Source organism: Adiantum capillus-veneris, chromosome 2, assembly GCF_014529385.1.
Source record: "Adiantum capillus-veneris isolate H3 chromosome 2, ASM1452938v2, whole genome shotgun sequence".
NCBI classification, from domain to species: domain Eukaryota; kingdom Viridiplantae; phylum Streptophyta; class Polypodiopsida; order Polypodiales; family Pteridaceae; genus Adiantum; species Adiantum capillus-veneris.
In genome coordinates this window covers 142,743,565-142,765,772 of record NC_140932.1, presented here as the reverse complement: position 1 = coordinate 142,765,772, position 22,208 = coordinate 142,743,565, and the positions used below count along the sequence as shown (strand labels likewise).

Sequence of the window (22,208 nt, the reverse complement as noted above, 5' to 3'; positions counted from 1 at the left end):
AGGACATACAAAGGATCAATGCACAGGTAGATCACTACTTTTTATAGTGGGACTACTCAGGATAATCACGCGCTCGTTGGAGATCCGTCTTGATCGAGCCATCCAACTTGGTCGCTCACGACGCCCAAGGCAACAATGAGTCTCGCGGGCATTTTCATTGCTTATTCAAAGAGAGCTTTGGCCCCTTATCCTGCATCATTGATTACTATGATCAAAGATGCATAGGTCTCTTCTTGCTGGAGATCCGTAGACTCAGAGGGACTACCCTTAGGAGCAAAGGACATACACTTAAAGAATCCATGCAAAGGCAGATCACTACTTTTTACAGTGGGACTACTCGGGATGACCCACCATAGGTTGTATGCATCTATTCTTGAGAAACAGCTGAGTAATTGGGCAGAGGGTGAGGGTGTATGTGCATAGGGCCAAGCCGGTTTCAGGAGGGGTTTCTCCACTCTTAATCATATTCTAACACTCACAGCCATCATTTAGGACGGGAGGTCACAAGGGAGATGGATTGATTGTACCTTTGCGGATTTCCACAAAGCATTTACCATGGTATCGAGAGCTTGATTGATGCGCACACTGCAGGAGATGGGGGTGCCCATTGTGTTGATTTGGGGATTATGGCTCTATACAAATCATTGATGGGACATGTACGTAGCCCGGAGGGGATATCTGATTTAGTTCACTCCACCATTGGGGTGAAACAGGGTTGCCCATTGTCTCCTACTCTATTTGGTATGTATGTTGATGAGGTGTCTGATTATATTGACAGAGAGGGTGATAGAGGTGCGCAGCTGGCAGGGACGTCGATCCCATTGTTGTTATATGCTGATAATATTGTGTTGATCTCGGACTCACCACAGGGTATGCAGCGACAGTTGGATGCATCACACAGTTTTGCAGAGGATAGTGGATTGTCTATAAACCTTGGTAAAACCAAGGTTATGGTGTTTAAGACCACACCACAGTAGATCAGGTGACCAGCACTGACTTTCACATATGGTCAAGATATTGTGGACTATACAGATGCAGACACATACCTTGGGGTTGTCTTAATTGGGCCGAGGTTTTCTTTGGGGAGAGCAGCAGAGACTAGACTGCGTAGAGCTTATACGGGCTTCAGAGGCTCGGAGAGGATGTGTCCGCAGGTTTAGTTCCACGAACCTCGGACAAAGTTAAGGCTCTTGGAGACTTTAGTAGCCTCAGCTATGTTGTATGAGGTGTAGATATGGGGACCTTCTGTAGGCCAGGATGGTTGGAGACGTATGGAGAGGCCCTTGGTCACTTGACTGTTGAGAGCCAAGGCCTCTGTACCCCACGCTATCATTCGAGCAGAGCTAGTTGCCCCTCCTATGGAGATTGAGGCGGTTACCTCTAGGATACTACTAGAGGCAGATATGCTAGACTGGCCCTTGAGTCTTCCAGACAGTTAGCTCTTCAGGGGGACACTTCATGCTCGTATGCACAGAGGGCATCATGGTTTCAGACGCATGGCTTCACCATGGACACGCTTCCCCCTTTCTAGTACTCTCTTTAGGCACCCTCGATGTCTCTTACACGGGTGGAGATTACTAGACTCATTCGCCAGGACCTGATCCAGCTGGATACCAGGAGGCAATGGATAGAGCCGCCACAGGAGTTGGGCACGAAGATGGCTTTCTATAGAGAACGTCTTCTCCACCTCACAAGAGATGAGTTTGTGATTGGAGCCAACTACATGGACACAAATATGTCTCATGGTTTGCGGTGTGCCATTGGTCAGATAAGCACGTCCTCACATGAGCTCGAGATCGAGACTGGTAGATCCAGAGGGATACCAACAAAGAGCTCGATATGCCGCTTATGCCGGCTAGAGGCAGAGACAGATCTACATTACATATGTCATTGCACAATGTACTATGAGATACGGGACCTTTTTCACTGCTTATTCAGGGAGGGTTTCGGTCCTTTCTCTAGGGTCATGAGTTATGAGGATCAAGGATGTCTTGGGCTATATCTGCTTGAGTTACACAGATACAGAGACACTTTACTAGGGAGAGATAGAGAGAGCCAATCCCAGAGACACATTACAGATTTCTTTTCACTAGATATGGGACAGCCAGAGGAGCAGCCATCACTACAAAGCTCGGCCCACACTCATTCGACCACTACCGGCACTCTCATCGATGGAGCATTGGAGCTACAGAGATACAGACGGCCACGATTGAGCAAAGGGGCTACACAGCATCGACGGAAGCTACAGCAGAGGATTCGAGCCATACTCTCTCGACATCGACATCCAGAGTGCAGATGAGGATGGGTTCTAGTAGTATTATCTTTGTTCTAATTCTTTTGTACTTAGACCCGTACGGTATTAGATTCACCATTTTGTAGCAGATTGGTCTCATAGGTCATTTTGGCCTTTTGAAAACGTTAATATAAAATTTCATCTCTCTCTCTCTCTCTCTCTCTCTCTCTCTCTCTCTCTCTCTCTCTCTCTCTCTCTCTCTCTCTCTCTCTCTCTCTCTCTCTCTCTCTCTCTCTCTCTCTCTCTCTCTCTCAAAAAGACAGGTATTTTCCTCGGCGATGACCTTACTCTCTCACAGCTCGTACATATGAGAGAGGTAATGCCAAAGATTACAGCGGCAAGGGAGAAGGGAAAGATAGCCTTCTACAGAGATGGTAGCCTTCTACAGAGATGGTCGGGTGGTGATTGGAGAGCAGCGCATTGCATGACGGTGAGAAACCTATGGGACCACACTAAAGATTGCTACTTGAAATTGTAATGGGTCTATGAGGTTGGATGTTGGTCCATTTGAGGACAATTTCAGAGACAGGGACATTGTATTCTTCTCAGAGACTCATCAAGCCCCTAGACAGGTGATGCCACATGTGGTGGGATATAGATGGGAGACAGCCCATAGGACAACTACGAGATCTAAGCATGGGAGTAGAGGTTCGGAAGGAGTAGCAGATGCCATTTAGAGAGGAGCTACAGCCACTGCTATATATTGTACGGAGAGATGAGCATGATAGATACATGTGGGTGAGACTAAGAGCTGACACAGGTCGATTTCTATACATTGCCATATGTTACTTTCCTTCCAGTATGTCAGTAAACGCTGCATCCAGAGGACAGTCGCCTTTCTCTATACTAGACGATGACATATGGGAGTTTTCTATGGATGGTGATATCATTCTTTTAAGGGACTTCAATGTCTGAACGGGCAATTCTCAGAGAGTCTTCTACGACACTTCAAATGAGATGCTTAGAGAGTTGGATGAGGGTGAGTTGGGGCTTGACAGACGCTCACATGACAGAGAGCAAACGGAGTATGGGAGATACCTCATGGAAATGATGACTACACATGGGTTAGCCATACTTAATGGCTTACAGCAATTTCCAAGAGCAGCCGGTTTCACATGCTTTCCACACAGACATGGGGCCAGTACAGTGGACTATGTTATGATACAGCCGAGCTTTGTCCCTCGCATTTAGGATTTCACAATGGGAGCCAAGCCAATGGGTGTAGCAGTGGATCATGCTCTCTTGACACTATCCGTTTCATTTCAGTAAAGTACAACCCACACATCACAAGGCAGGTCACACACCCGCTATACATTTACACCAGAGACTGATTCCCTTTATACAGAGGAGATCTAGGACCATCTATGGGAAGGCACAGCTGGCACAGCTGATACAGGCCTCCCAATGGAGGAGTGCACCACTCTACTGACTGAGACACTACATGGTGTTGCATTAGTGGCATACCCACACACTCAGCCGAGCAAGAGACGACATTTTGGGCAGGCCCCAGAATAGTTGGTATGATGAGGAGTGCAGAGAGATGAGAGCCAAGCTTGAGAGGCATCTTCTTTTAGGAGTCATCACTTACAAACAGTCTTGGATTGCTTCCCGGCTCAGGAGAGGCATCGCGACTCTTTCATGAGCACTCCCCTCCCCCAGTGATTACTTCACCTGATGTGTGGGGCCATTATGCGACATCGTTATATACGGTTCCTGGACAGGAACCCCTTGAAGACCCTACTAAGCCATGCCCAGCTACGAGCACCTTCTTTACCACTGGGATGGTACAGAGGGCCATAGACAGGATGAGGACCAGGAGGGCATATGATCATGACGGCCTAGTAGCGGAGCACTTTATACATGCTAGGGATATGTTGATGGAGGTTCTTGCAGTGTTGTTCAATCCTGCCATGTGTGAGGGGTTACCTGAGACTTGGAGGTTGTCTACTATTGTGCCTATCTTCAAGGCAGGTGACCCTACAGAGCCTGGGAACTACCGCACTATTATGGTTGGACACACATTGGCACGGTTGTATGCATCCATTCTTGAGCAGCACTTGAGAAATTGAGCAGAGGGTGAGGGTGTACGAGAAAAGGGTAAGGCCGGTTTCAGGACAGGTTTCTCCACTCTTGATCATATTCTAACACTCAGAGCCATCATTGAGGAGGGCAGGTCACATGGGAAACGGATTTATTGTAGCTTTGTGGATTTCCGCAAAGCATTTGACATGGTACCAAGAGCTCGATTGATGCGCAGACTGCAGGAGATGGGGGTGCCCATAGAGTTGATTTGGGGGATTATGGCTTTGTACAGATTAGTGATGGGACATGTACGCATTGTGGAAGGGTATTTGATTTAGTTCACTCTACTATTGGGGTGAAACAGGGCTTCCCATTGTCTCCTACTCTATTTGGTATGTATGTTGATGAGGTGTCTGATTACATTGACAGAGAGGGTGACAGAGGTGCCCAACTGGCAGGGACGTGGATCCCATTGTTGTTATATGCTGATGATGATGTGTTGATACCTGACTCACCAGAGGGTATGGAGCAACATTTGGATGCACTACACAGTTTTGTAGAGGATAGTGGATTGTGCGTAAACCTTGGTAAAACCAAGGTTATGGTGTTTAACACCACACCACAATGGATCAGGAGATTAGCACCTACTTTCACATATGGTCAAGATATGTGGAGCATACAGAAGCATACACTTACCTAGGGATAGTCTTTACTGGGCCGAGATTTTCTTTGAGAAGAGCAGCAGAGACTAGACTGACTAGAGCTTATTCGTCTTTGGGCGGATTGGAGAGGATGTGTTCGCAGGTTCAGTTCCAAGAACCTAGGACAAAGTTATGGCTCTTTGATACTTTGGTTGCCTCTACTATGCTATATGGGGTGCAAGTTTGGGGACCTCTGTAGGCCAGGATGGTTGGAGACGTATGGAGAGGCCCTTGGTATCTATGATCTCTCGGCTGATTAGAGCCGTACCGCATGATATCATTCGAGCGGAGTTAGCTGCCCCCCCTATGGAGATTGAGGCGCTACCCAGATCAGTCTCCTTTGTACACAGCCTATGGGATACTACCAGAGATAGATATGCCAAGTTGGCCCTAGAGTCCTCCAGACAGTTATCTCTATAGGGGGATGCATCTTGCTGGTATGCACAGATGACATCATGGTTTCAGACACATGGTTTCACCATGGACAGGCTGGCTCCTCTGCAGTACTATATACAGGCACCCTAGATGTTTCTTACACGGAAGGAGATTACTAGAGTCATTCGTCAGGATCTGATCCAGGTGGACACGAGGAGGACATGGATAGAACCGGTACAAGAGCTGGGTACAAAAATAGCTTTTTATAGAGAGCATCTTCTCCACCTCACAAGGGATGGGTTTGTGATTTGACCTGGCTATATGGACACACATCTTTCTCATGGTTTGCGTTGTGCCATTGGCCAGATATGCACATCCTCACAACAACTCGAGATTGAGACTATCAGATTCAGAGGGATACCAACGGATAGCAGGATATGCCCCTTATGTCATCTAGAGCCAGAGACAGAGTTACATTACATAGGTCATTGCATAGTGTACTATGAGATACGAGGCCGTTATCATTGTCTATTCAGAGAGGGTTTTGGGCCTCTATCTAGGGTCATGAGTTATGAGGATCAAAGATGTCTTGGACTGTATCTACTTGAGTTACACGGGCATAGAGACAGTCCCTTTACTGAGGAGAGCTGGACAGAGAGAGAGTCCCAAAAACAGATTACAGATTTCTTTACACTAGATATTGGACACCGAGAGGAGCAGTCACCATTGCAGAGCTATGCCCGCACTCGTACTACCACTACTTGCATTCTCATAGACCGAGCATTCGAGCTAGGGAGATCCAGACAACCGCAATTGAGGAGAGGAGCTACACAGTATCGATGGAGACTACAACAAAGGATTCGAGCCATACTTTATCAACGTCCAGAGTGCAGATGAGGATGGATCTCTACCATATCTCCACACACCCCACCCCACCCCCCCTTTTTCTCTCATTGTACTACACATTGTAGGGGGCACCTTTTGTATTAGGTGGCACATCCATACAGTCCCTGCTTGTAGTAGTTGTATTTTTTGTTTCAATTCTTTTTATTCCGAACATGGTATCAGATTCACTATGTTGTAACAGTTTGGTCTCGTAGTTCATTTTGGCCTTTTGAAGACATTAATATATCATTTCACTTCATCTCTCTCTCTCTCCATTATTGTTATATGCTGATGATATTGTGTTGATCTCCGACTCTCCGGAGGGGATGCAACGTCACTTGGATGCTTTGAATAGGTTTGCTCAGGAAAGTGGTTTGTCCGTCAACCTGGTAAAACCAAGGTCATGGTATTTAATACCACCCCAAGTGGATCAGGAGGTCAGCGCCAGCATTCACATACGGCCAGGAGACTGTGGAATATACAGAGGCATACACTTACCTCGGAGTGGGCCAGCATTTTCATTGAGGAGGGCAGCAGAGACTAGACTGACCAGAGCCCATGCAGCATTCGGTAGATTGGAAAGGATGTGTTCACAGGTTCAGTTTCAGGAGCCTCGGACGAAGCTCTAGCTCTTTGACACTCTGGTGGCTTCTGCATTGCTTTATGCAGCTGAGATTTGGGGACCTTCATTAGATCATCACGGGAGGACAGGCCGCAATGATGGATGGGGGGACATGGAGAAGCCTCTGGTCTCTATGATCTCGCGGCTCATTAGAGCCAAGGCCTCAGTACCACGTGCTATTGTTTGAGCAGAGCTAGCTGCCCCCCCACTAGTGGTTGAGGCGCTCACCAGATCGGTCTCCTTCATACACCGCATGTGGGAACTTCCCAGAGACAGATATGCCCGCCTTGCACTTGAGTCCTCTCGACAGTTAGCCATGCAGGGAGATACAGCATGCTGGTATGGGGAGATGACATCATGGTTTCATGCGCATGGGTTCAGCATAGACAGATTGCCTCCCTTCCAGTACTCACTGGATGCACCCTCTCTGACTCTTACACAATCCGAGATCACCGGGCTCATCCGCCACGACTTGACTCAGCTAGACACCAGGAGGACATGGATACAACCAGCACACGAGCTGGGCACGAAGATGGCTTTCTACAGAGAGCATCTCCTCCAGCTTACGGTTGATGGTTTTGTGACGAGGCCCAGATACATGGACACCCACTTGGTCTCATCGGATTCGATGTCATACATCTTCACACCAGCTGCGGATCGAGACTGGGAGATACATCGGAGTACCAGCAGAGGCTAGGACATGCCCTCTGTGTGACGTCGAGCCTAAGACAGAGTTGCACTACACATGCCACTGCCCTGTCTACTACGAGATACGAGGCCGCTTCCATTGCTTGTTCAAAGAGGGCTTTGGACCATTCTCTAGAGTCATGCACTACGAGGATCAGAGATGCTTGGGTTTGTTTTTGCTCGAGCTACGCAGACACAGAGAGAGCCTGATGAGAGGAGAGGCTAGCGAGTCCCAGAGATAGATGACAGATTTCTTTAGAGCTGCCATTGGACACTCGGAGGAGTTACTACCATAGCAGAGCTCGTCGTCTCACACCAGAGGCACACTGAACGACCGAGCGACTGAGCTGGGAAGATCCAGACGCCGACTGCGGAGGACTACACAGCATCGGCGGAGGCTGCATCAGAGGATTCGGATCACTTTGGCTCGACATGCACGACGCCCGGTCAGACTATTGACCATGGAGGAGATTGATGAGATCCGCCAGCGAAGACCGATGCTGGATCTCTTGTGATCTAGCTATCCCAGCTAGCTGCTTAGTTCACACCTAGTAGTTTAGGATTCCATAGTATTTTATTGTGACATTTGCATTTCATTTTTGCCATTGTTGTCATCTTGTTACTCTGACTCTGACTTTGTATCAGATCCACCACATTGTAACTTTCTGGTCTCATAGGTCACTTTGGCCTTTTGAAGACGTTAATATAACATTTCATTTCATCTCTGTGTGTGTGTGTGTGTGTGTGTGTGCGCGCGCGCGCGCGTCAAAAGATTAGTTGAGCCACAAGTTTGAGATAACTTGCAACAGCTTGAGAAAAAAGCCAGAAAAAAAAACCAGTTTTTTTAAAAAAAACAGCGACATAACCAGTCCATCATGCTAGTTTTTTTTCCAGAGCCAAGTGACCATTAGGTTCACACTCAAATGCTGCTTCTATTCATATATTTGGAAAAAACCAATTTTTCCGTCAGTTGAAACAGATGTTTAAGAACGGCCATGAAGCCAAGCCAACCAATATACTCCCAACCATATACACCTGTACATGCCAACATACTGCCCCATATCTACCTAATAATTTTATGCAGAGGTGAAGTCCTTCCATGGTTTTTTTTAGAGCCATTTCATCATACTGTGGCAAGCCTCGGCTTCTATGACAAGTTTTTCTCTTCAAAAAAAACCGAAAACAGAAAATACCTCCCTTCATTTCCTATGCATAAGTGATTCCAAGGTCATCAATAATGCCTAGGCCTATCAGAAAAAACAAGTAGATTGGAGCTTGGTGATAAAAAAAAATTTATATGCAGTAACGAAAAAATTGTCCAAGGTTCCGCAACAGAACAACCACTATCCATCAAAGTATGCCTTAGTTAGTACATCCAGTCATTTCCCTTGATCTGCCCAAGAGATGCCAGCCCATCTAAATATGTCCCACCCTAATTGAGGGCAAAAGAGTAGGTAGCACTACCCATATGTTGCTACAATCTTTCTTTAGGGGAAAAAAACGTTTTAGTCAGAGAGAAAAAAACCAAAGACACCTATTCTGCAGTCATTTAATTGATTGCCAAAGCCTTTGAGAGCTTTATGTAGTATTTAGCAACCATATGCTATGCTAGAACATCTCTAGAACCACATTCGGTCAAGGGATAATAACCATTAAGCTTGATCAGGCCTCATGCTACAAAAAAAACAGCAGTCGGTTTCTGGCGAAAAGAAGACAGTTTAGGAAGACTTATAATACCTGTGGTGACTCAGTAGCAAGCTCCATTGCTTTTGGTATTTCAAGCGGAAATAACACAGAACGGGTTTACCCAATATACACACTGAATCTCAAGCTAAGTGAGGGCTAAGGAGTGCCCTCACCTTTATAGGTTTGGTATGCACGCTTTCCTGAGTGTCTGAAGTGAAGAGAGTAGAGCCGCCCCATGCTGTGAGAGCGCCTCGTCCGTCAGATGCCATTACTGCCAGGGGAGAAAGCTCACCTTAACACGGTCCGAGGATGGAAGGAGCCGCCTTCCTTCTGTAATGATAGTTTTGAAGATTTTTTTACGAGCTCCTTGCCCAATACCCAAGTCGGTGGCACAATGCTAGTAATGTAGGCTCTACTTTGCCAATAGGGGGGGAGAGGGGGGGGGGGGGGGGGGAGATATATAAGACTCCATAATGTTCACCCATAGTGTGTGTGTGTATGTGTGTGTGTGTGTACCCGCCCTAACCCAGGCACCATACACAATGGGTCAGTAGTAGGCCCATTGTGTATGGGCCTACTACCTTATAAGAGTGACAAGACTCTCTTTTTGGAATAACAGTCCAGGCCAGTTGTGCCTAATGAGAGCCTGAGTGATGATATTACGGATTTGATTGTAATTAAATCCATTCAGGCAGTATTTTTTAATAAGTACTGAAATTTCCTCCCAAGCAATGGAAGGTGACGAAGAAGAGTAGCAGATTAAGTGTAGAAGTCCAATACAGGAGCTGATAGAGGATTTGTAGGGCCTATTGTTGTTTCTTTTGATGAATTCTATGAGTGGTAGTTTGAGAAGATCCTTTTTCCAGATGAATCTCAAGTCGTATCCTCCTGTAGATGGGGCGTGAAGGGATATCGATAGGTTAAGAAAGTGGGCTGTTTTGCAGAAATCCCCAAGAGTTGAATCCTCCGGGATAGAGGTTGGCTCAATTTTTAGGCACTGGGGGTATATTTGATCAATCTCAGATGAGAACAGTCTGTTGTTGACACTAAGTATGTCATCCATATACCTGAAGGTGTGTTTGAATAGTGGGAGAATTTTATGGTTGGTTTCCATGTTTTTCAGGCACCATTTGTATTCAGAGAAAGCTAAGTAGATGTTACACATAAGTGGTGAGCAAGAGAAACCCATCGGGATTCCAAGGCATTGATTATAGCATTCGCCTCCTGCTATAATAATACAGTTGTTTAACAACCAAAAAATGTAGGAGCATAGTTTTATTTCATCAAAGTGTAAAGGGTTAATGGATTGAGATGCTAGAATCCATCTGGGTTTTTTGCAAGAGAGATAAAGAAATGCTTTCTTTTTTGGCATTGGTAAATGCTAGGTTAATGACCTTGGCCAGTACAGTTTTAAGGCCAAGATCACCGTTCAGTGGGATGCTTTCATAGCACTGTGTGATATCAGCTGTAAAGATGTGAAAAATATGCTGAGGAAGGTTAAGTGTAACCTCTGTAGCATTTTTTGTAAGCCAGAGGGGATTACATTGGATATTAAGAAAATCCTTACAAATTTTTTGTTTTTCTGCACAGATGATTTCAAATTCTGTGAGAACAAGATCAACGCAAAGAGTAATATCTTTGGTGATATCTGTGAAGATACAATTGGAGGCATCAGATATCCACCTGAATTTATGTTTGTGGATTTTATATGTCGGAAATAGTATTGGTAACTTGACGTTACTAATAGTGTAGCCTAGCTGTTCTAGATGTATAGAGATTTTGTTGGAGATATCTTGTGGTGTTTTATTGGTAAGATAGAATTCTTTTCCTGCAACCCGTTCCCGTGCAGCTTTCCAAGCAAGCTGTTTACACATAATAGTAGGGTAGTTGGAGCTTTTGTCAAGCCCTACTACTAGCCAATTTTCTGAGATAGTTTGAAAGTCGATGGCTAACTGAGGTGTAAGCCAAGAGTTATCAGAAGAAAGCCATTTTCTAGGAAGTAGAGAGATTTTTTTAAGGAAGCATTCCTTAACTAACTCTTTTAAGTCCGGTAGGACTGTCATCTCCAGTCGGAGAGTACTGACAAGGTCAGTGAGGCAGCTAAGTAAAGCTGCTAAGGCGAGGTAGGGGTTTTTTGGATAGTTAGGAATGTGATTGAGTCCTTTGGCAAGGAGCTTTCGGACTGTAGTATTGTTGATAATGTTGAGGTCTTGAGTACAGACATGGTAGCCACATTCTTTAAAATGCCTACAGAATGCGAAAAAATGATTGCAAGTACAGTGAGGGATTGTTTTTTGTATAAGAAAGTCATTGTTAAGAACTAATCCTTTTAGAGGATGGTGATATCTCCATCCAATGAGAATGTTGTCAAGTAGTTTATGGTTACCAAAAAATATGTCAAAACACTCACAAAAGAGACTTTTAGGTGGGATCCAATCAAGGAGAATGTTGTGATAGAGACAATGCACGTAGTTGGCTCCAAAATTCGAATCCACTTTGCTGAGAACTTTTCTTCCACATGAATTTGTAGATACCTGCAATATATTTTAAGGGTTAGATTTCAGGGAAGCTTCTGATAGCCGGGAATCTGCCTCTCCCTCTAGTAATGCTACGAGATTTTCCTCGATTAGATGAGGAGCTAGGTGTAAAAAAGGAGGTAAAAGAGTTGGGAGTAGCTAAAGAGTTGGCTCTTTTAAAAGCAGGGGAATCATCTTCTTCAATACAGGGTTTTAGCAGATTAGTAATGAATTTGACTCCTTTGTAATTTGAATATGTGGTGAGGTACAGACCGGGTTCCTTAGCTTTTAGTTCTTTCAGAATATCATGCATCAGTCCTTGGAAGATGTTAAAGGCAATTTGAGCAATCACAATCTGCTTGGCCTGCCCACCTAGCCAAGAGCAGATGAGGGATAGATAAAAGTCAATAGGTTTCTCTGGGAATAGGAGTTCCAAATGGTTGAGGATAAACCATATAGCATGGTCAAACCACATAATGCTTGACTCACAGGAGGCTTTGGGGTCCAGAAATCTGCAAGCACATTTTACATAGGGTCGGAAGATGTTCCAGATAGACTCTGTGTAGAAGTCCGGATTACTTTTAGCAAACTCCATGCTACCCTTAGTGCGTATGTACAATCCAGTGTTCGATGGGCATTTAGAGTGATCGATCAGGTGTAGGTTAAAAGGGGCTTTAATTAGTTCACCTTTGTCCAGAAAATGTCCTCCTTTTAGAATTTTCAGTTTGCAGTCCTCCACCGTTGATGCAGGGAGGTTGGCTAGGTAAACCCAAGTTTCGCTGAGAATTGGAGCCAAGAACGCTTTGTTTGGTAGAACCCAGAGTTGATGGTCTACCCCGAGAGATTCAATTTCTATTTGTCTTAATGGTAAGACTCGAAAGACTTTTGAGATTTTAGGGACCATCTCAAGGAGATTGACATCATTGAGAGAGCAGAGGTTAGATTGAAACTCTTTTACTGCCTCTAGAGCGGCACTATCCCGACAGAAGATTCCACCTGTTGAAGGGATGGCGGGGGTATTAGGGGTGCAAACAAATGATGGATTAAGTCCACAGAGTTTTCTAAGGAAATTTGTCAGCTCAGCACCAGATGAGGAGAAAAGGGCAAGCTCTTGCTGATATTGTGAAGCAAGGACAAGAAGTTGGGCAATGTACTGGGATAGTAGATTAACACCTTCTATGGGGTCTTTGTCTAAAGAAGCTAGAATTTTTACCCAATCATTAAAAGATAACATATGTAAGACTGAAAGCTTCTTGTCTGAAATTAGGGCAGAGTCATAAATAAGTTGTGATGCATCCAAATTGCTAATACATCTGAGGACCAGAGAGGAGGCCACAGAGAGGGGCTCCGAGGTGAGTTCCAAACCTTGAGAAAGGGCAAGAGTCTGCAAAAAACATTGAGGTAAGGTAAATCATTTCTTGCCATAGTATGTGATACATGTTTTGGCTTTCCTAGGAAGGAAAGGTCTAGATCTAGCCGCTATGGACTCTTTTGGTGCATGTTCTTTTATGAAGAGCTTGATCTGGTCAAGGATCTTTGCGTGATTTTTAGGGTTGTGATTTGTACTCATGCGAGCTGTCAGTCTATACTGTGAGCAGTCCTCAAAACAAAGTTGATATAAAGATTAGAAAAGTGTCTTCGAGGTAAAGTCTTTTTTGGTCCTGCAAACTTTAAACCGGCTGAGTCAGAGACTATGGTAGCCGTGAGCAGGGGACCAGAAGAGAGTCTAACAAAGGGGCCACCTAACACCAGCCTACCAAAAAAGGTTTTAACGACTGTGGGTCCCAATATAGAACTCTATTCTATCGAGAATATCCTAGGCCAGCATCCCGGTATCCCCGGAGGGAAGACCCTATGTATAGGATGTGTGTGTAGCTGTATTAAATCTTACTTAATAAGACATAATTGAACTTTTACATTCAAAAGACAACTGGCCAAGGATCAATGAACTGATTTGTACGAAAATAACTCAGTATCAGAATTATCTAAGTACAAAGATTGTGAGAAAGAGATCCTCTTTCAATGTGGTTTGGTAGTAAAAAAACTTCCCCGTTTTTCAATGGATATTTCATAACATAAGTGCTGCTTGCCAAAGAAAAGAAACCCTCCAAGATAAGATAGAGTCCTTACCTGCATCCATCCAAACAAGACAACAATTCAGTTAGCCTTGGATGTGTTTTACAGGTATTAATGGACTATATCAGTTGTTATCCATGTCCATCTTTACAGAATTTAATTACTTTAGACAAGCTAGGTTATAGAGATTTTTTTAAAAAAACAGTGAGGTCTACTTGTTTAAGCCATAGCTTGGTAGCTATGCTTGAGCTCATAGAAACAGCCATATACTTACTAGTCAATAAAGTTTTGTAAAAACTCCATTCTTATCACGTGAGACCACATTTCTCGAGTCATATCTCGGTATTTATGCCAAGTTTTGAGAGTACCAACCATATACTTACCTTCAATTTCCCAAGCTTTCTCCATAGCTTGGTAGCTATGCTTAAAAATAACAATAGCAACTATTCTCTTTCCAAAAAGAGAGTATCAAAAAAACCTATTCAAGTGGAGCTTTTATGTTTATGAGAAAGAGGTCAAATTTTTCCGCAATGTTGAGAGTAATCCCTACATTCTAACCTTCAAAAAACTTCGAGTTTCTCATTAAGCCCTTAGTATTCCATTCAGTTCGACAGTATTCAGCTCTATTTTAGCCAAGACACTCTTAAGTGTAGCGTCTTTTTATCAGTTCCTTTCCACATGCTAAAAAAACCATATACTTTCCTTCATAAAGAGCAGAATATCCAAAGATTGGTAGTTCCCCTAAAAAAACCCCAGGGTTATGCCAAGCAAGAGGTCATCCTTCCTCACATTGTGAATCCATACACAGTACCCCATGTTTTGAATGATACAAAGCTAAGATTAGCTTTTTTTTAAAAACCAGTTTTAACGTCAAAAGATTAGTTAAGCCACAAGTTTGAGATAACTTGCAACAGCTTGAGAAAAAAGCCAGAAAAAAAACCAGTTTTTTTAAAAAAACAGTGACATAACCAGTCCATCATGCTAGTTTTTTTCCCAGAGCCAAGTGACCATTAGGTTCACACTCAAATGCTGCTTCTATTCATATATTTGGAAAAAACCAATTTTTCCGTCAGTTGAAACAGATGTTTAAGAACGGCCATGAAGCCAAGCCAACCAATATACTCCCAACCATATACACCTGTACATGCCAACATACTGCCCCATATCTACCTAATAATTTTATGCAGAGGTGAAGTCTTTCCATGGTTTTTTTTAGAGCCATTTCATCATACTGTGGCAAGCCTCGGCTTCTATGACAAGTTTTTCTCTTCAAAAAAAACCGAAAACAGAAAATACCTCCCTTCATTTCCTATGCATAAGTGATTCCAAGGTCATCAATAATGCCTAGGCCTATCAGAAAAAACAAGTAGATAGGAGCTTGGTGATAATAAAAAATTTATATGCAGTAACGAAAAAATTGTCCAAGGTTCCGCAACAGAACAACCACTATCCATCAAAGTATGCCTTAGTTAGTACATCCAGTCATTTCCCTTGATCTGCCCAAGAGATGCCAGCCCATCTAAATATGTCCCACCCTAATTGAGGGCAAAAGAGTAGGTAGCACTACCCATATGCTGCTACAATCTTTCTTTAGGGGAAAAAATCGTTTTAGTCAGAGAGAAAAAAACCAAAGACACCTATTCTGCAGTCATTTAAACGATTGCCAAAGCCTTTGAGAGCTTTATGTAGTATTTAGCAACCATATGCTATGCTAGAACATCTCCAGAACCACAGTCGGTCAAGGGATAATAACCATTAAGCTTGATCAAGCCTCATGCTACAAAAAAAACAGCAGTCGGTTTCTGGCGAAAAGAAGACAGTTTAGGAAGACTTATAATACCTGTGGTGACTGAGTAGCAAGCTCCATTGCTTTTGGTATTTCAAGCGGAAATAACACAGAATGGGTTTACCCAATATACACACTGAATCTCAAGCTAAGTGAGGGCTAAGGAGTGCCCTCACCTTTATAGGTTTGGTATGCACGCTTTCCTGAGTGTCTGAAGTGAAGAGAGTAGAGCCGCCCCATGCTGTGAGAGCGCCTCATCCGTCAGATGCCATTACTGCCAGGGGAGAAAGCTCACCTTTACACGGTCCGAGGATGAAAGGAGCCGCCTTCCTTCTGTAATGATAGTTTTGAAGATTTTTTTACGAGCTCCTTGCCCAATACCCAAGTCGGTGGCACAATGCTAGTAATGTAGGCTCTACTTTGCCAATAGGGGGGGAGAGGGGGGGGGGGGGGGGGGAATATATAAGACTTCACAATGTTCACCCATAGTGTGTGTGTGTGTGTGTGTGTGTGTGTGTGTGTGTGTGTGTGTGTGTGTGTGTGTGTGTGTGTGTGTCTGTGTGAGAGCAGAGACAGGCAGATATCTTTACCTTGCTATTTGCTACTTTCCCCCGAGTACGTCAGTTTATGCACCACCCAAAGGCCAGTCCCTCTTCTCTATTTTGGATGATGACATATAAGAGTTCTCTAGAGATGGTGACATCATCATTCTAGGGGATTTCAATGCTAGGACTGCCCATCATCAGACAGTATTTTATGATACTTCAAAGGAGATGCTGAGAGAGTTGGATGTTGCAGAGAGGGGCTTATCCAGACTATCACAAGATAGAGAACACACTGAGTATGGACGACACTTGATAGACATGGGGACTGCACATGGATTGGCCATCTTGAATGGCCTACAGAGATTTCCCACCGCGGCGGGTTTTACATGCTTTCCACACAGACAGGGAGCCAGCATAGTGGATTATGTCATGGCACAGCCGAGCCTCATCTCTAGTATCCAGGACCTCACAGTTGGACCCAGACCTGTTGGTGTGGCAGTGGATCATGCTACGGGCAGCAGCCCCTACTCGCTACACCTTCACGAGGGAGACGGACTCCGTATACATAGATGGGATCTACAGACGCCTGTGCACACAGGAGCCAGGGCGACCTCTGGAGGAGCTTACCACATACCCAACCTGAGCAGAGACGCCGTTCGGGAAGCATGCCCCAGAACAATTGGTATGATGAGGAATGCCGGGACACTAGAGCTAGACTTTAGAGGGAGGTGCTTTTGGGGGACATCACTCACAGGCAGTCACAAATTGACTTCTGACGCCTAGTGCGGCGGAAGAAGAGGGCATTTTTGGCTCGCTTAGAGCAAGATCTATACCAGCTATTCTTGAGTCAGGACTCACTTGAGGCATGGAGGCTCTTTCATGAGCACTGCCCCCCCCCCCCCCCCCCCCCCCCCCCCCCTGCCATCACTTCTACAGAGGATTGGGGCCAGTATGCATCATCTTTGTACACAGTTCCTGAGCAGCCCCCCCTTCCGACCCCCCCGATCCATGCCCACACACATGTGCTTTTTTCACCGCTGAGATGGTGAGGAAGGCCATTGACAGGATGAGGACTGAGGGAGCTATGATCATGATGGCTTAGTGGTTGAGCATTTCACACATGCCAGATATTTACTAGCAGAGCTTCTAGCAGTTATGTTTAACCGTGCCATGTGTGAGGGCTTGCCTGATACTTGGAGCCTATCTACTATTGTACCTATCTTCAAGTCAGGAGACCCTATGGAGCCTGGGAACTATCGCACTATCATGATTGGACACACATTGGCACGGTTGTACGCATCTATTCTTGAGGAGCAGCTGAGTAGATGGGCAGAGGGAGGGGATACGTGCAACCAAGCAGGCAAGTTTCAGGAGGGGTTTTGCTACTCTTGACCATATCTTGACACTCAGAGCCATCATTGAGGAGGGTAGATCGCGTGGGACACCGATCTATTGCAGCTTTGTGGTTTTCCGCAAAGCATTTGACACAGTGCCCAGAGCTAGATTGATGCGCAGATTACAGCAGATGGGAGTACCCACAGAGCTCATTTGGGGGGTCATGGCATTATACAGGTCAGTAGTGGGGCAGGCACACACCCTAGAGGGTCTATCTACACGGGTTTACTCCACTATTGGGGTGAAGCAGGGTTGCCCGCTCTCTCCTACTCTATTTGGAATGTATGTAGATGAGGTTTCTAACTACATTGAGAGAGATGGTGATAGAGGTGCACAGCTGGCAGGGACATGGATTCCACTATTGTTATATGCTGATGATATTGTGTTGATCTCCGACTCTCCGGAGGGGATGAAATGTCACTTGGATGCTTTGCATAGGTTTTCCCAGGAAAGCAGTTTGTCCGTCAACCTTGGTAAAACCAAGGTCATGATATTTAATACCACCCCACAGTGGATCAGGAGGTCAACGCCCGCCTTCACACATACGGCCAGGAGAAGGTGGAGTATACAGATGCTTACACTTACCTTGGAGTGGTTTTTAGTGGGCCAGCATTTTCATTGAGGAGGGCAGTAGTGACTAGATTGGCTAGAGCCCATGCAGCCTTAGGTAGATTGGAAAGGATGTGTTCACAGGTTCAGTTTCAGGAGCCTCGGACGAAGCTCTAACTCTTTGACACTTTGGTGGCGTATTGCTCTATGGAGCTGAGATTTGGGGACCTTCACAGGATCATCACGGGAGGACAGGCCGCAGTGATGGATGGGGGGACATGGAGAAGCCTCTGGTCTCTCTCATCTCGCAGCTCATTAGAGCCAAGGCTTCAATACCACGTGCTATTGCACGAGCATAGTTAGCTGCCCCCCCACTGGTGGTTGAGGCGCTCACCAGATCTGTCTCCTTCATACACCGCATGTGGGAACTTCCCAGAGACAGATATGCACGCCTTGCACTTGAGTCCTCTCGACAGTTAGCCATGCAGGAAGATACAGCATGATGGTATGGGGAGATGACATCATGGTTTCGGGCGCATCGGTTCAGCATAGACAGATTGCCTCCCTTCCAATACTCACTAGATGCGCCCTCTCTGAATCTTACACAGTCCGAGATCACCAGCTCATTCGCCAGGACTTGACTCAGCTAGACACCAAGAGGACATGGATACAACCAACACAGGAGCTGGGCACGAAGATGGCTTTCTACAAAGAGCATCTCCTCCAGCTTACGGAGCATGGTTTTGTCACGAGGCCCAGATACATGGACACCCACTTGTCTCATGGGATACGATGTGCTATTGGCCAGATACGCACATCTTCACACCAGCTACGGATTGAGACAGGGAGATACAACGGAGTACCAGTAGAGGCCAAGACATGCCCCCTGTGTGACATCGAGCCTGAGACAGAGTTGCACTACACATGCCACTGACCCGTCTACTACGAGATACGAGGCCACTTCCATTGCTTGTTTAGAGAGGGCTTTGGACCATTCTCTAGAGTAATGCGGTACGAGGATCAGAGATGTCTGGGTTTGTTTTTGCTCGAGCTGCGCAGACACAGAGAGAGCCTGATGAGAGGAGAGGCTAGCCAGTCTCAGAGACAGATCACAGACTTGTTTAGAGCTGCCACTGGACTCTCGGAGGAGTTACTACCACAGCAGAGCTTGTCGCTTTACACCAGAGGCATACTGATCGACCGAGCATTTGAGATGGGGAGATCCACATGCCCACGACTGCGGAGGACTACACAGCATCGACGGAGGCTGCATCAGAGGATTCGGGTCACTTTGGCTCGACATGCACGACGCCCGGTCAGACTACTTACCATGGAGGAGATTGATGAGATCCGCCAGCGACCGATGCCTGTGATCTAGCTATCCCAGCTAGCTGTTTAGCTGCTTAGTCCACACCTAGCAGTTTAGGATTCCATAGTATTTTATTTTGTCATTTTGTCATCTTGATACTCTTACTTTGTATCAGATCCACCACATTGTAACTTTCTGGTCTCATAGGTCACTTTGGCCTTTTGAAGGCGTTAATATAACATTTCATTTCTCTCTCTCAGAGACACTTTACATGGGAGAGCTAGAGAGAGAGTCCCAGAGACAGATTACAGATTTCTTTTCACTAGATATGGGACAGCCAAAGGAGCAACCATCACTGCAGAGCTCTGCCCACACTCATTCAACCACTACTGGCACTCTCATCATTCGAGCCATACTCTCTCGACATCTAGAGTGCAGATGAGGATGGATTCTAGTAGTAGTAGTATTTTTGTTCTAGTATTTTTGTACCTAGACATGGTATCACATTCACAATTTTGTGACAATTTGGTCTCATAGGTCATTTTGGCCTTTTGAAGACGTTAATATAACATTTCATCTCTCTCTCTCTCTCTCTCTCTCTCTCTCTCTCTCTCTCTCTCTCTCTCTCTCTCTCTCTCTCTCTCTCTCTCTCTCTCTCTCTCTCTCTCTCTCTGTGTGTGTGTGTGTGTGTGTGTGCGCGCGCGCGCACGCGTGCGCTTATTCAGAGAGGGTTTCGGTCCTTTCTCTAAGGTCACAAGTTATGAGGATCAGAGATGTCTTGGGCTATATCTACTTGAGTTACACAGATATAGAGACAGTTTACTGGGGATAGCTAGAGAGAGACAGTCCCAGAGACGGATTACAGCTTTCTTTTTACTAGATATGGGACAGCCAGAGGAGCAGCCATCACTTCAGAGCTCGGCCCACACTCATTCGACCACTACCGGCACTCTCATCGACCGAGCACTGGAGCTACAGAAATCCAGACGGCCACGATTGAGGAGAGGGGCTACACAGCATCGACAGAGACTACAGCAGAGGATTCAAGCCGTACTCTCTCGACATCCAGAGTGCAGATGAGGATGGATTCTAGTAGTAGTAGTATTTTGTTCTAGTCTTTTTGTACCCAGACATGGTATCAGATTCACAATTTTGTAACAGTTTGGTCTCATAGGTCAATTTGGACTTTTGAAGACGTTAATATAACATTTCATTTCATTTCTCTCTCTCTCTCCCAGGTGTAATAGGTACTTCAGTGTCACTTTCTGGCTTCTTAAGACACTTGTGGGCATTTTGGGTGATTTGTAGGTTGATGTGTGTGTATAAAGTCCTATAACAGATAGTAAACTAAGTTAATTTTAAACAAAAAGGAAGCACCATTTCTCAATTGTTTTGGCCTCGATCAGAACTCTAAAACTCCAGTTTTACCGTTTTTTACAATTACCGTTTCTTGAGATAACTATGGGTCAGATGTGTGATGGATGAAGATCTTTGGGGAGACTTACAAGTCATTAAGATCTCGAAGAGGATCTCACGTAAAGCCAGCGCCACATGAGGTCCTTAGATCGGAATTGGGAGCCGCACTAGTTGTGGTTGATACAATAACACATGGCTTGTGGAAGCTTCCTAGTCATCAGTATGCTAGATTGGCCCTCGAGCCCTCGAGCCATCCGAACAAGCTAGCCGTGGGAAAAGAACCCGGATGTTTGTATGAATAGACGTCAGTTTGATTTCAAAAGCATAATTTCACTATGGATAAATTGCCACCCTTTCAAGACTCCTTTGAAGCACCATTGCTTGCATTCACACTCTCAGAGATCAATAGGATTATCGAACAGGATCCCACGGAGATTGATAGAGAAAGGACATGTGTGACAATTACTCAAGAGTCGTGGGAGAAAGTGGCGTTCAACAAAGAGCGTTCTCTTAGAGCAGCACCTCTCAGTTATCGCACATGGGGTTCTCCCATGCACTCTTTGTAGATAGAGCTACAGAGATTAGTAAATCTTGATGCCCTCATTCCTCTCACACATCGCACCGACATATATTTAACATTGCTACATGTAGAGGATTCTTGAAACGCATAGAGCAGGTACCAGGTTCTTTGCTATGGAGGAGATTGAAGCTAGATGACCCATGAGAGAGCTTATGTGACGGTACCTGTACTCAAGTGATCAAGTTTTGGGAGATATCCTACCAGCTGACTCTAATGATTACTTGTTTGTATACACTCTAAGCGAAGTTTACCTTAGTTCTTTGTATTAGACATCTGAATCATATAACAATGACGTAATGTTTGGGTCTTTTCGGCCTTTTGCAAACGTAAATAAGCATCTTAAGAGCACAAGACCTCAAGATAAATGTCATCAAAAAGCTGAATACAGCGCAAAGATGTGATTCCATGAAACCATACAACATTCTCCAAGACTAGTTGGCTTTAAGCCTCGCAAATTTTACGTTTAAAACTTCATAAGCTTTAGATACAGAATTAAATTCAAAAACAAGCTCCAAAAATTCACCATTTTTTACAGCATCAGAAAGAATTTGAAGAGGAGCTCCAATTAACCCATCTTTTCGAACTGGCGTAAAACTAAGCAGAATACAGCATCCCACATCCTTGGATGTCACATCCAGTGTGTCTGCACATTCAACTCTCAACAAATTAGACTTGCAAATATAAGATAAAAATGCTCAGCAGTCCTGCATAACTCTCAAATTTTACCACTATTGCTGAGCCAGTCGTCCTTGCCACTCGAACTTC

The 22,208-nt window shown here is 45.0% G+C and overlaps 1 protein-coding gene across 2 annotated transcripts in view; it reads right to left on the bottom strand.

Annotated features, from left to right (window-relative positions):
* LOC147463770 (187-kDa microtubule-associated protein AIR9-like) overlaps window positions 1–22,208 on the bottom strand; it is a 203,495-nt gene that overhangs the window by 65,411 nt on the left and 115,876 nt on the right. For both annotated transcript variants that reach the window (XM_086490765.1, XM_086490756.1), the window contains exons 24-25: window positions 22,170–22,208; window positions 21,967–22,086 (exon numbers count right to left, since the gene is read on the bottom strand). The exon at window positions 22,170–22,208 is cut by the window's right edge and continues 35 nt beyond it. In XM_086490765.1, the coding sequence (XP_086346891.1) occupies window positions 21,967–22,086; window positions 22,170–22,208 (159 nt within the window). The remainder of the gene's footprint in view (window positions 1–21,966; window positions 22,087–22,169) is intronic.